At 41.4% G+C, this 14,019-nt stretch overlaps 1 protein-coding gene across 2 annotated transcripts in view; it reads right to left on the reverse strand.

Annotated features, from left to right (window-relative positions):
- map3k5 (mitogen-activated protein kinase kinase kinase 5) overlaps window positions 1-14,019 on the reverse strand; it is a 77,746-nt gene that overhangs the window by 23,312 nt on the left and 40,415 nt on the right. For both annotated transcript variants that reach the window (XM_074615366.1, XM_074615365.1), the window contains exons 7-13: window positions 9,779-9,949; window positions 8,148-8,260; window positions 6,475-6,634; window positions 5,573-5,726; window positions 5,311-5,418; window positions 3,621-3,673; window positions 1,859-1,954 (exon numbers count right to left, since the gene is read on the reverse strand). In XM_074615366.1, coding sequence (XP_074471467.1) covers window positions 1,859-1,954; window positions 3,621-3,673; window positions 5,311-5,418; window positions 5,573-5,726; window positions 6,475-6,634; window positions 8,148-8,260; window positions 9,779-9,949 — 855 coding nt within the window. The remainder of the gene's footprint in view (window positions 1-1,858; window positions 1,955-3,620; window positions 3,674-5,310; window positions 5,419-5,572; window positions 5,727-6,474; window positions 6,635-8,147; window positions 8,261-9,778; window positions 9,950-14,019) is intronic.

Genomic DNA, 14,019 nt, shown 5'->3' on the forward strand with positions numbered 1-14,019 from the left:
CCTCCTCCCAGCTGGTCGTGCCTGGAACACCTCCCTAGGGATGCGCCCAGGGGGCATCCTTACTAGATGCCCGAACCACCTAAACTGGCTCCTTTCAATGCAAAGTAGTAGCGGCTCTACTCCGAGTACCTCACGGATGACTGAGCTTCTCACCCTATCTCTAAGGGAGACGCCAGCCACCCTCCTGAGGAAACCCATTTCATCCGCTTGTACCCGCGATCTAGTTCTTTCGGTCATGACCCAGCCCTCATGACCATAAGTGAGAGTAGGAACAAAGACTGACCGGTAGATCGAGAGCTTTGCCTTCCGGCTCAGCACTCTTTTCGTCACAACGGTGCGGTAAAGCGAATACAATGCCGCCCCACCGCTGCCCCAATTCTCTGGCCAATTTCACGTTCCATTGTCCCCTCAATGACCCCGAGGGACTTGAACTCCTTCACTTTGTGCAACATGTTGCACAAGATCCATTAAGTACATATTGTGCTTGAGTGGCAGTGTTTACCGTAGCTGGTGGTCTTATCCAGAAGGGGTTACAGTTTGCTTACATGCACACCTCCCACACAGATACATACATATAACAACCTCTAACCACTCTCACTGCACACAAGCTGTGAATTAACACGTTGTCTTGTCACGCTGTCACACCAGCGGCCTGCAGGTGTTCTGAGGTACACGTGTGCGCTTATGTCTGCACACATGTTAAATCAGGCCGGGTCGCTTCCTCTTTGTACCACCTATTTCTTCCTTCCCTCTCACCCCTCCCCTCCCCACCGTCACTCCTGTTTCTCTGTATTAAAGCAGGGCAGCATCATAACAACAGCCGGCATGACTCACTGACTCTCACACTCCACATAATGGGACTTAAAGTGCTCGGGCGTCTTTGATGTGAGAGTCACAAGTCTGAACACTCAGTGCTTCACCGAGCAGCTAGCGAGGAACACGGTGGTGTTGAAAAGGACACAAGGTGTGCTCGTGGCGACGCAGAGCTGCGAAACTTCCCACCTGAGTTCAGAGCTGACAAGAGGGCCTGAACTACTGTAGGGGTGGGGGCAAGCCGAGAAGATAAACTCACTGCAGTGAGAGAGAGTTTACAGTCTTTAGTAGACTGATATTAATCTTTATGATCAAAAATATATCAGAAAAACCAGATGTTGGTTCAATGACAGCTGAGTTTTAGGGGACAAAACTGTTTCAGCCAACCCCAGATTCACTCTCGTTTTGAGCTTTGTTCGCTTGATGTTTCGCCTCATTATATTTGCCTTTTTTTCGGCGCAGCGTCCGCCATTTCCGTAGCTTCCTCTCGGCTGTGTGCTTATAATCTGACTGGCTGCTACGTTTTTATAAATGTTGACGCCCAGAAACGTCTCGAACACAGCAAAATAAGAAAATACAAGCAGAGGGCTGCAGGATCTCTGCAGATACAGACACCACCAAACACTTCTAGGGGGTCAGAAGTGATGATTGAGAGGGATTATTTTTGTATGAGTCAATACGTAGTTGTTTCTTTTGGGAAAATCCTACTCAGCTGCTAGCATAGACTCTTGTTGAAAGTTTATCTATTAACAAAACCACAAAGGTCCTCTTCTATACATTTAAATTCCTCTTTTCAGATTTAATGCCTCTGTTAATAAATTGGTGACAGTTGTGTTGTGATTATAAGCTTATTGTCAGTGACTGGCTCATAAAACCCAATAATATAAATTTGAAAGTAACAGGGGAGGCTCATTAAATGATTTTCCTCACATTAAATGAAGTTGTAAAATGTTAACATGATTAATAGTCTACTGACTGTTTGAAACACCACCTTTATGAGCTTAATGGTGCCAAACAAACGCAGAGAGAGAGACAGAGAACAGACCTTTTACAGTGCATCTCTGTGCAGAAGTAGATCTGGAAGTCCTCTGCATTGTGGAGCACGTAGAGGAAGGCACTGCGCTCGTCAAACTTGGAGATGCTGAGGAGAGACGGATCACAGTTAGTTGGACGATGATCCAATGAGAGCAGATGAATGAATGAAGCCTTTCACTGGACTTATGACATCAGCCATTAAATCTCTGGGTATGAAATAAAAGACTGTTTGTCACTGCATGTGGACGGTCACTCCATCAAAATATGAACCCCAGTAGACGGGACAAATGCGGGATGTTAAAAAATAATGAGTGACCCCCTCATTTGCATAATGAGGCATAAAGAAATGTAAAAAGAAATGTTAAAGAAATGTCAAATGAAAAGAACACAGAAATAAATAAATGCATAAATACATACATACATTTCAAAATAAATATAAAATAATTAAAAAATAAAAGCAAAAATAAATAAACAAAAAAAATAAACAAATGCATAAATAAATACATACATTTAAAAATTAATAAAAATAAAGACATAATTAAATAAATAAAGGGAAAAATTAAATAGAAGAGTAAATAAATAAATAAGGGAATCAATTGAAAGATAAATAAATAAAGAAGCAAATTAAAACAGAAATTGATGTTTCTGTTTTATCAATTAATTAATGGCTACTTATTTTTTTAATATTATTTTGCTATATTTAATGACATGTTTATTTATTTATCAAGTAATTTATTTATTTATTTTGGCAGGTTCCGTCCTCCACAGGATGTAATAGCAATACATCTTACTGATATACACAGTAAGTATGCAGTATTATGAATATGAGACAAATTCTGCGTCTGGAACAAACACCAAAGTTGTTTTGCAAATTGTCAAATTAAATGATGCTGAATTGAGCTTCGATTCAACAGCTAAATGGTAACTTTTATCCGCTGGGAACGAGCGATTGTCCAACTCCAACTAGCTGTTGTGCCAAGGCCAGAGCTGCCCGAGCCAGACGACGGAGCGACTGTATGTGTGGTCGTATTGTTGCTCGCAGAGCCTCTATTGTGTCCTGCTGACTGTCTGCAGGCTGAGTGGGCACAGAGAAAGAGTCGTTCCCTAGCAACATGTGAGCACAGCCCTCCACTCAGCTGACACTGAATTCCTTTGAGGACCGTGGAAAAAGGAGACGCAGAGAAAGACATCATGAAACCTGTCCACGGTAGACCGTCTGTGGTGTTAATGGAGCACTCTCATACAGTCTGGAGCTGAGAGAGGTGAAGTGTCTAAAATCTGCATTTCGTATGCATTTAATAAAATGCTTTTGTGCATGCTTAGATAACACATGTTAGACCCTGATGTGAGACATTTACATATTTACAGTAAATCCAGATATTTGTTTGGCTCATAATATGTCACTTATTTAATATTGGTATTAGGGCTGTCGATTCAAATATATTCAACATATATATTTGCATGTATTTGATATATTAGTGCACATTAGCATGTGATTGATACATGCTACTATTAACACACTTGCGAGATGAAAACAGCACAAACTTAATGGCAAGGTTGGTTTAAAAGAGTTGTGACATCCCTCTCAATGCAGACATGATTCAATACATTAATCTGGTAACTTTTAGAGACGTAGTGGAGCCAAACAATTTTCTGCCGTCACACCATGATGATAAATTTAAACCAGTCACCCTCTGGAGACGGGTGCGAGGTCGTTGTCACATCACTCATCTGTAATACGAGTGTGTCATTAGAAGAGAGCAGACACTGACCTGACACCTCGTACTGATGTGGCGCTGAAGTTCCACTCGTGAATCCCCTTATGCTGCAGGAGAGATCAAATCAAATATCATCATTACAGCTCCCGGGAGACGTTAAATCAATCAATACACTGTCTGGTTGTAGCAGATTGATTCTAGTATTAGAGTAGTAGCATTATCAAAAATCTGTCTTACGGTAATAAAAATGCATTAGTGTTTATTACTACATTGGTTCAGCAGCACATGAATTAAATGAAAAGATGAAGCCAGTGTAGCTGATGTAGCAGCTTTACGAGTATCAATTTCTGGCGAGTAACCACTTTTGTTTATGAGCTGCCGTGTATGTAAGCAATAATGTGCTACAATATGAGAAAATAATCAATAAAGCAGACGCAAAGAACTTCATGACAGGAAACAAGAGTCCATTATTGCAGCGTAACGTCTAAACAAAGACGACAAAACATCATCATCCATCTGTTAACTTCTGTTGAGCAACTTTGATTTAATCATTAATTAGTTTACATAATGTAAAGCATCAGTATTGTTGCTATGGTTACTTGCAGCATGATATAGAGCATGTTTGAGGTGTACCGTTGGATGCCAGCCAATCAGAAACAAGCATTTTCTGTCGCTATGTTATGATGATTATTCACCTTGCACATTGGTCCATGTTTACGTATAGCCTTTATTATTTCATGTGCATTTGCCCCCCTAAAAATGTGCTTAAAATTCCAGATTATTTATCATTTTGCTCTCTCTCGAAATAATGTATGCTGACATGCTAGCATCTTCCCATACTTTGTACTGGGCAACAATAATGGATTAAAGTGTCCATGGTTTCTTCACTTATATAAAAGTTTATGAATCTCCCAAACATTTGGCGTACTATACGTACACAAGGCCGAAATTTAGTAGTCGATACCAATACCAGTGAAATTCCACGATTCTCGATACCACATTAAAAAACAAAAGTAAAACAATAAATCGTATGTACTTCAACATACAACTGGATTTATTCAAGTTTCTCCCCCAAAACTACATTTTACATGATACAATTTAAACGCATCATGATAACGTTAGAATATACCATAGTCCAACGCTCATTTTTATAGATGCATCATAATGTAAATCAATGGCACCTTTCATGTTGAAATCGGCAGGATGAGAGCTAGTTATCGTAGCGGTTAGCAGCCGGTAAGCAGCACAGTCCTGCACGGTGCTAACAGCTAACGTTAACTAGCTCCCGTCCTGCTGATTTCAACACGGATTTGTTGTTCACAATGTAGCCTTATCAGGGAAATTATAGGGTGCATCCCTATCGACGTGTTGATAGTGAGTTAACTGCGTCCCAATCACATTTTCTATCGTCCTCAGGAAGACGTTCGTCTTGAGCCCCGACGGTAGAAAAACGAGTATCGTCACGTTTGGAGAGTTTTGGCATCGTTTCTCACAGACAGTGTAATATTTTTGCTATTTGTGTATCAAAACATGCAATTATACACATCCAGACTGGTAATGGAGGTATTTTGAATAACAGAAGGTGAAGATGCCTGATTCAGGAACAGCTCATTACTACAAGAAGAATTTGTCAACTGCAGTGCAAATTACAGAACAGAATTCAGAGGAACTGAACAAACAGTAGAAAAAGCAGAATTATGGGGGAGGTCAGTGTTGTTGGATGATATAAAAGATAGACACCCACCTTGTCATCAGGGGCGACATGCCAGATAGACACCGTGTTGTCATCCACGTCTTTGTTTATGGATAAATATGAAGGCTGGTACACTTTAGTGGGCTCTAATATCAACACCTGGAGAAGACATAAATGTGTTTGCTGAGCACACAATCTTTTTCTTTTGGTTCCACATATTGAACCTGAGAGCTGCCCAGTAAATCTCAGCCTCTGATTGGCCCCTGAGCTTCATCATTTGGGGTTAATTGGATCCATGGCTGGAGTTACTTACAGGAAATCGGACAGAGGAGACGTCTTTCTTGGTGGCCTCCACCAGAAAGTCCATCCAGAAGTCCACCAGCTCCTGCTTGGGCGCCGGCTGCTCCATGCCGGGTTTCTTAAACTGCTGGTAGATCAGGATGGTCTCCACCAGCGAGCGCAGGTACCTGAGAGAATAAAAGAAGAAACATGTATTAACTGTGCCCAGAAAACAGCCAGAATCCAAATCTTTATTTAACCAAATGTAACCAAACGTCAGAGCCAGACGAAATGTAATTGACATCCCATTTCTCATCAGGAAAACATCTGCAAACAAAACAACTTACTGGCAGATAATCTGCATGTGTATTATATTGTTTTAAACCCACGAGCATAGATCAAGAAGGATCACAGAAACAAACAATACCATATGATTGTGTTTCCATGCTGGGGCTCATTTCTCTTTGTGACATTAATGGAAACTTAAAGAGTTTTCACAGCACAAACACAAATAAAGAACAGCAGGCTCTTAAAAAAGGAGCTGCAGACTGTTTACTGTACTCCTCCACATGTTGTACAACTGCTACAGTCATAAAATCTGGAGGATATGAAGTCTTAAATTATGCATTATTGCAGATAGTTAAGACTTTGTTCCTCCGCTATGAAGGAATTATGTGAGAATAGCATGGATTAGTTACTTTCATATGCTCGTCATATGAAAATGTTGATCGTTACAAGGATAATACTGGGATTTGTTTCCCCGTTTCTCCATTTATACACACCAATATCTCCACACAATGGCCACAGATGCCACTGTGGCTTCAAGGGAAAGCAGAGCTACGATGACACCGGTGCAGTCGATGATGGATGCTGCTGTGTAAAATGTGTTTTTATTTTTGGCATCATAATATGAGAGCGTCTTATCCGTGTTCTCACCAGATGGGGGCTTTGAGTTTGAAGAGTTTCTCAGAGGCCTGGATGACCCTGGTGTTGTCGCAGGCCAGGATGCTGGCGCCCAGGAAGAAGCCCACGTCCCAGTAGCTCTGCAGCTTGTCCAGGCTGCCTTTTTTCCCCAACAGGCTGCTCAGCTTCACTCCTTTAAAACATGAAAGAGTGTTTAATACAATAGGAAGATATTGCATTTCCCCTCAGGCCATCACAGAGTGAGATTTTAAGCAGACGAGACAGCTGAGGAGAGACTGGATATGCCACAACTTGCAGTACAAAGGTTTGGATTTGTCATTGTTTTTTGCAAGAATGTAAAGGTAATTTTGATAATGGTTTTGGCTCCTGCTGCTACATGTCCTACTGCAGTAACAAGCTATTTGGAGAGGCAGGTGGGGGTCGCAGGGAACAGCGCTGGGGGAGAGCAGGATCTACAGGGACGGAGGGTGGGGCTAATTCAGGGAGTTGCAGGCCGATTCCCAGGACTGCTCACTCTGTTTCCCACATTCCTCAGCTCCTCTGAGCCTCACATTTCAGAGCAGACGCAGAGGATTGGGAATAAGGGCTTAACAGGAGGAAATGTTACTATAGATAATCAGATTTTTCTTTATTAAAGCAATCAATATTTTTGTAACACACTGGGTAATGTGACAGGAGTTGCTAGTAGTGATGCACACAGAGCATTATCACCAAGTTCCCCTCAGCTCTGTGGAGCTTTATTGCTTCTTTCAGCTCATCGTTTACTCTCACGGCTCTCATGGCATCGTTTCCTGTAGCAGCAGACAGATGTTTTCAGCCCTAAAAAAACAATTTTATGCTACCTTTCCCAGCACCAAAAAAACAGCAGACAGACACACACAGTTTACGACCAGCTAGTGAACATAGAGAGGCGAAGTCCTGCCCCTTCCGGTGGACCACCATGGGACCTTATTTCATAAAATATATGAACGGTAGTCAACTGCGAGAGACAAATAATTCTTTGATCCCGTTTGAATGCTCCATAAATCACCCATATGATGTTTGTCAATTTAAAAGATAATTTTGCAAGTCAAAAAAGTCAATTCAAACGGGATCAAAAAAATACCTGTCTTTCACCGTTGACTACAATTCATATTTTTTCCGAAGTAAGGTTCCATGGGGTCCACAGGAAGGGGCGGGACTTCACCTCTCTATAGTGGAGCTGTTAGACATATTTCCCTCCTGAGGTGTTGGAGACCAAAACAAAAGCTAAAAGGAGAGTGAATATTGGACTTACATGCGTCAGGCAGAGAGAAACATAAATGTTGCTTTGTGTCTCCCGGATATGTAAAGAGGAATCTGTTTGCGAAATACGGTTTTCAGCTGGTTGATGAGAGCGCTGAGACTGAGCCATAACGGTGACGTTGCCATCCGTAAAACCAAAACAATGAGTTATATTACAACGCTCTGTGGACCTGCGGGGAACCTGCAGGTGATAATGACATTGCATTTTGTCCATTGTTCATATAAAATATTGATTAGTGCAGCTTTAATCTGCAGATTTTCATATATGGATGCAAATCATGAAACACAAACTTTCCTTTTGTAATTTCCTACCCTTTTTTCCGAATACATGCCCTGGAGCGATATGATCATAAAGGACTGTTGCAGAGTTAAGACAGATATCCAATCTAGCGTCAACTCACCCACTTTACGAAGCTCCAAAGACGTCTCAAACTGGTGTCCGGCTGCCAGGAGTAGAACAGCATAGTTGATCCCAGAGTGTAGTGTCGGCTCTGACGCGAACCCCTTTTTAAACCTGAGAGAGGAAGAAAAAAAATGATTTCAATAAACATTTTTCCTCCAAGAAATGCGTCATTCCAAATCCCTAGCATCTCCTAGATAACGGATGGTTTCACGGGGTTCCCCCCGCCTTCCTGAGACACCTCAAGTTACAAAAACAATTACAGCCATATTGAGTTGAACGCCAAACTGCAAGTAGCCTCACAAAACAAGAAATTCTCATTTATTTAATGAGCAATCTGTTGCGCTGAGGGAAGGGTGTGAATGTTATTAGGGGCCTCTGCCAAGTTGTGCCGTGCAACTGAAAATAACAGCCAGATGGGAGCTTGATAACGCGAGCAGCATATTCAATCGACTGAGATATGAAATCTTAAGAGCAATTTCCAGTTGAAGGCAATCAGCAGCCTCGTGTTATTATTATTATTGCTCCGTTATTATGTCAACTTCTGCAGCTACATTACTCACAGGAGATGGAGAACAAGCTAGTACCGAGTAATACCCTGATTTTAATCAGAACAGTCTTCCTGAATTCAACAAGATGCTGGAAACCCTCCACATGCATCTCAATCTCTGCTGACTCATTAGCAACAAGCAAATCCTGCAGGTTTTTCCTGCAGCGCGCTCATGCTGTGAACATGCAGCTTCGTTATCCAAAAGGTCTGAACAAGGTTTACAAAAAGAGTTTTAGGAATGCTCACTCTTAAAAACTGTTGTTCATACTGTAAATATGGAAATTACCCCTGCTTCTCTGCATGGTTTTTTGTTTAAACTTTACTCCTATACTTATTTTTATATGTGAAACTTTTGAACACCAATATTTAAAATGTACTGGTGACTTTTGTATGTTAATATTTTCATCTTTTGTATGTCCTTTGAGTGGGTTTGAGTGTAAGATTCAAGATTCAAGCCCTTTATTGTCATTGTAAGTACAACGAAATTAAATTGTGACAATCCCATAGGTGCTAAAAAAGATAATACAATAAAAAAGGGAGATAGTGCAATATAAATATAAAAAATATAAAAGATTATACAATATAAAATATAAAAATACAATATGTATATTGATGAGGCACAAAAATATTACTCTATCACTATTCCCTCTTACCGTCAGGAGCCCGTAGTGCTGCTGACACAAGGCAGACCTTTTAACATCACTATATTACTTTAATCACTGCTTTCTTTGTCATCTTAACTCTTAAATCATCTTGGTTTCATCATCTCTTGGAACGTCATGTATGCTGTTCTCATGCATATTTGCTTTAAGGTGTAACAAGTTGTGTGATCTTTTGCACGTCACTGCTGTAATGAGCTGTCATTTGCAGACTTGTGGCCCGCCTGTTTCTTTGAATGACTTGTAATACTCCTCACTCAACAAAGGGTTTTTACCTGTACGATAACAGCTACTTAAGTCCTTGATTCCATTTATACGCTCCAGTGAGTCACCTTCAAGGCATCCATCATGCATCTTGCCCTTTGAAACATTTCTTCTAGCAATATTTATGTGTGACTCAGCGTCTGGAGGAGACTCTCTCACCAGTGTGTGCCGCTGTCTCTGCTCGGCGTGTCAGTGAAGTGAGACTCCAGGAACATGTCCTTGTAGATCCGTCCCACCAGGCAGTAGATGTCCGAGGCCACCTGCTCCTCGCCCTCCACCAGGGGCAGCATTATGTCCAGAGCCTTCTGTCTGTCGCCCGGCAGGTTCCTCCTGCACACACAAACACACAGCATGCAAAGTCAGGGAGGTTCAAACATTTCTTTTTTTTTTAACTTGAGCGAGCAGCAATGAAGCGAAAGCTAATCTGCTCTGAGCAAATATCCATCCAGGCATGTGTCAGTGGAAAGCTGTCGTGGGTGTTTGTGACACTTATTAAGTGTTAATAGACACCACACCATCTTCAAGTTTACATGTCAATACTATATTAGGCATGAGGAATGCTCAGCCTGTGAAAATAGTTGTATGCTATGACTGTATTACGTTGCATTGTGGGAAGTGTAAATAGTAGTCAAGTCAAGTCAATTTTATTTGTATAACCCAAAATCACAAATCACAAATTTGCCTCGGGGGGCTTTACAATCTGTACAGGATACGACACCCTCTGTCCTTTACAGTGTGACCTTCTCGTTGGATAAGGAAAAACTCCCCCAAAAAACCCTTTTAACAGGGAAAAAAGAAAAATGGAAGAAACCTCAGGAAGAGCAACAGAGGAAGCATCCTTCTTCCAGGATGGACAGACATGCAATAGAAGTCGTGTGTACGGAGTAACAGCATAATGAAAATACAACATAGACAATCCACATGACAAAAATTAATACATATAATGTGAACACATGTGAGGAGGTGGATCCAGGAGGATGTCAAGCAGCTTCCATGCGTCGCCAAACAGATAGAGCCAGAGCAACATGACCTACTCTCCAGAGAAACACAACCTCCTCTCCAGAGCAACACAACCTCCTCTCTACGCCAAACAGATAGAGCCAGAGCAACACGACCTCCTCTCCATGCCAAACAGAGCCAGAGGAACACAACCTCCTCTCCACGCCAAACAGGTAGAGCCAGAGCAACACAACCTCCGCTCCACGCCAAACAGGTAGAGCCAGAGCAACACGACCTCCTCTCCACGCCAAACAGGTAGAGCCAGAGCAACACAACGTCCTCTCCACGCCAAACAGGTAGAGCCAGAGCAACACAACCTCTGCTCCACGCCAAACAGGTAGAGCCAGAGCAACACGACCTCCTCTCCACACCAAACAGATAGAGCCATAGCAACACGACCTCCTCTCCACGCCAAATAGAGCCAAAGCAACACAACCTCCTCTCCACGCCAAATAGAGCCAAAGCAACACGACCTCCTCTCCACGCTAAACAGAGCCAAAGCAACACGACCTCCTCTCCATGCCAAACAGAGCCAAAGCAACACGACCTCCTCTCCATGCCAAACAGATAGAGCCAGAGGAACACAACCTCCTCTCCACGCCAAACAGGTAGAGCCAGAGCAACACAACCTCCTTTCCACGCCAAACACAGCCAGAGCAACACAACCTCCTCTCAACGCCATGGGGTTCCACTTTAAGTGATTTTTTAAATTTATTTAATTCATGACACAAGAAAATAAAAAAAACACTCATCTAATCGTGATGAGTGTTAATGTAGTTGCCAAGCTTAAAGCAAAAACATTAAAATGCTGCATGTCAGCATAAAGAATCCAACTTGTATAACACAAGTAAGTGTATACAGTATATTCTGTATATTCTGGGGTGCATAAAATACTAACAGGTTTGAATGAAGTGAATCAAAACTAGCAGCAGCAGCAGCAACAGAGTGTGTGTGTGTGTGTGTGTGTGTGTGTATGAGCTCATAATTATGTGTTTGTGTGTGTAGCTAGGGGATATTGTTGTGAACAGTGAAACCTGGCACAGAGGAAGCTATCAGGAGCCCCACTTAAATTACTGAGTTCATCTAAAGAATCTCCTCTTCTTCTGTATTTAGTACTACGAGCCTCCAGTGGATGATTCAGATGCTGAATGTTCGGTTATCACTAACCTGAGAGGAAATAAGTGAAGCTCTATAATGAGCAACCATTTCAAAAACAACAGAGGAAATGAACTGCAAACCTCTTGAGGTGTTAATTAATTGAATTACATGAATGTCTCTTTCATGAAAGCTTTTATATTTCCTGTTCTGATCACTCAGTGTGCAGACAAGATGTGATTAATGCTCCTGGTGCATTAGAAGAAACAAAACACAAGTACAGCTAGGTGTCGAGCATGAGCAATCAGGGTCGTACAAAAAACCAAACCAATAAATCAAATTAATTTTTATTATAAAAATTAATATACTGACAGTTTTAATTTTCAATAAATAAATGGTCTGACTCACATATGTAACTAATTACAACCTCAGTTGTCAGCTTATTAGGTACACTTAACTATGTGTAATACAAGAGCCCTGCAATAAATCTTACCTACTTGAAGGGAATAATGAGTGTGTTTTAGAGAGGCAATTTTAAGGCTAATTTTGGAGGCAGATTTTTGGTTTTGGTGCCGTTGACTCATACTGCGTTAGACTGAGAGGTGTTTCTAATGTTTAGTCAAAGAGGGTACTATCAATGACTTCTAACCACAAGTTCAACCAACCAAACAGCACACAGTACAGTCCAGACACTTTAACTGGACTGTAATAAATTAAACAAATCGATAGCGAGCGAATACAAGACAGGAAATATCCTGGCTGAATAGTCAACTGAAGAATTGAAGAGTGAAGTTGATACTTTTCGTTTGTTTTCCATTTAGTCTGGTTCAGTTTCACAGTGCACAAATTAAAGTAGACCAAATAAAAAAATGTGTACGAAGGAGCGAATAGATCTTTTTCGTCTCGAGAGCTGCCACTTCTATTCAGGGAATCACAGACTTTGATATATTGCTGTTTAAGTTTTTTCACTTTGACTCAACACTGATCTACTTCCCTTTTCCTCCAGTTTATCTCAAATGTCTTTATATACGTCACTATTTTTGTGGACTTTATTTAGCATATTCTGTGTGTTCTCTTCGTCGCAGATGTCAAGCAAACATCGGAGTTCTGCAGAAGTCCAGGTCTGTCCTCTCCCACTCATGGTAACCTGGTGTTTACCTGAGTCCATCTCAAGACATACCTGCACACATGCAGCCTGCGTTTCGGTTTGCTTGGAAACCGAGACTGCTTGCGAGAGGTGGTTGCACCAGAGTACGATTACTGCGTTCACAACTACCCAAACGAAGGTTGAACCGCACCAGAGTTCGATTAAAACGGACTAAATGTTGGCTTGTGAAAGCGCCCTAAAACACAACTAAATCCTGACGTTGGTATACCAGGGTCCAAGCACATGTCACAACTCCGAGCAAGAAGACACACCGACCCGGGGCAACCAGGAGGCTGAGACTCTCACTGAACTGGGTAAAACAGGTGTTATAAAACGTGACTTTTGCTCGTTTGTTTGGGCAGGTAGAGCCCCAACCTTCCTGCAGCGTACCAAAAGGGTTGTAGAGTCCATGTCTGTGCCAAAACTCAAGTAGGACTGTCCTTGACTAAAGAAATTCTTAGTCGACTAATGGATTAGTTTATTCAATCGACAGATCTGTAAAACTGAGTTTCTCCACAAAGAATCACACAAAAGCACCACTTTAAATCTCGTGTTTACCAGAGATGTGCTCATAAGTTTCTTGGAAATAAGTCATTCAGCATGAAAAAAGTCAAGTCAAGACTCAAACTAGAGCTGCAACAAAGTGCCCTCATTAATGGCCACTACATATCAATCATTAATGGCTATGATATATTAATCAGTTGAAATAAAGAGACCATTAATTAAGATAATTATCACATTTGTACATACTTGTCTTCATACTTGTCTTCATACTTGTTTTTTACATAACATATGGAGCATTAATATCAACTAAGGTCCCTAATATCTTCAGGAAAATCCTCATTATTATGTTAATTTATGCAGCAAAGTGCTTCTGAACCTCTATTCCACGCGGATAATTTTTGTACTTGAGGGATTAAATTTCGATGAGGCTTTGTTCTGGAGTTAATGAACGTGTCAAAACACAGACTTCAGAAAGAAATGAATGCTGTTGCGAAGTTAAGTCTCACACGCAGGCACAATGTGTGATATAAACATAACGTGGCTCCTCTCTAGAGCGTGAAGGTTAAATAAAACATATGAGCTGACAGCTATTACCATGGAGACCGTCCAGAGGGAGACGAGACCTGCTCTCTCCTAATGCATCTCTCTATTTCTT

This window comes from Sebastes fasciatus, chromosome 18 (genome assembly GCF_043250625.1).
Source record: "Sebastes fasciatus isolate fSebFas1 chromosome 18, fSebFas1.pri, whole genome shotgun sequence".
NCBI classification, from domain to species: Eukaryota; Metazoa; Chordata; class Actinopteri; order Perciformes; family Sebastidae; genus Sebastes; species Sebastes fasciatus.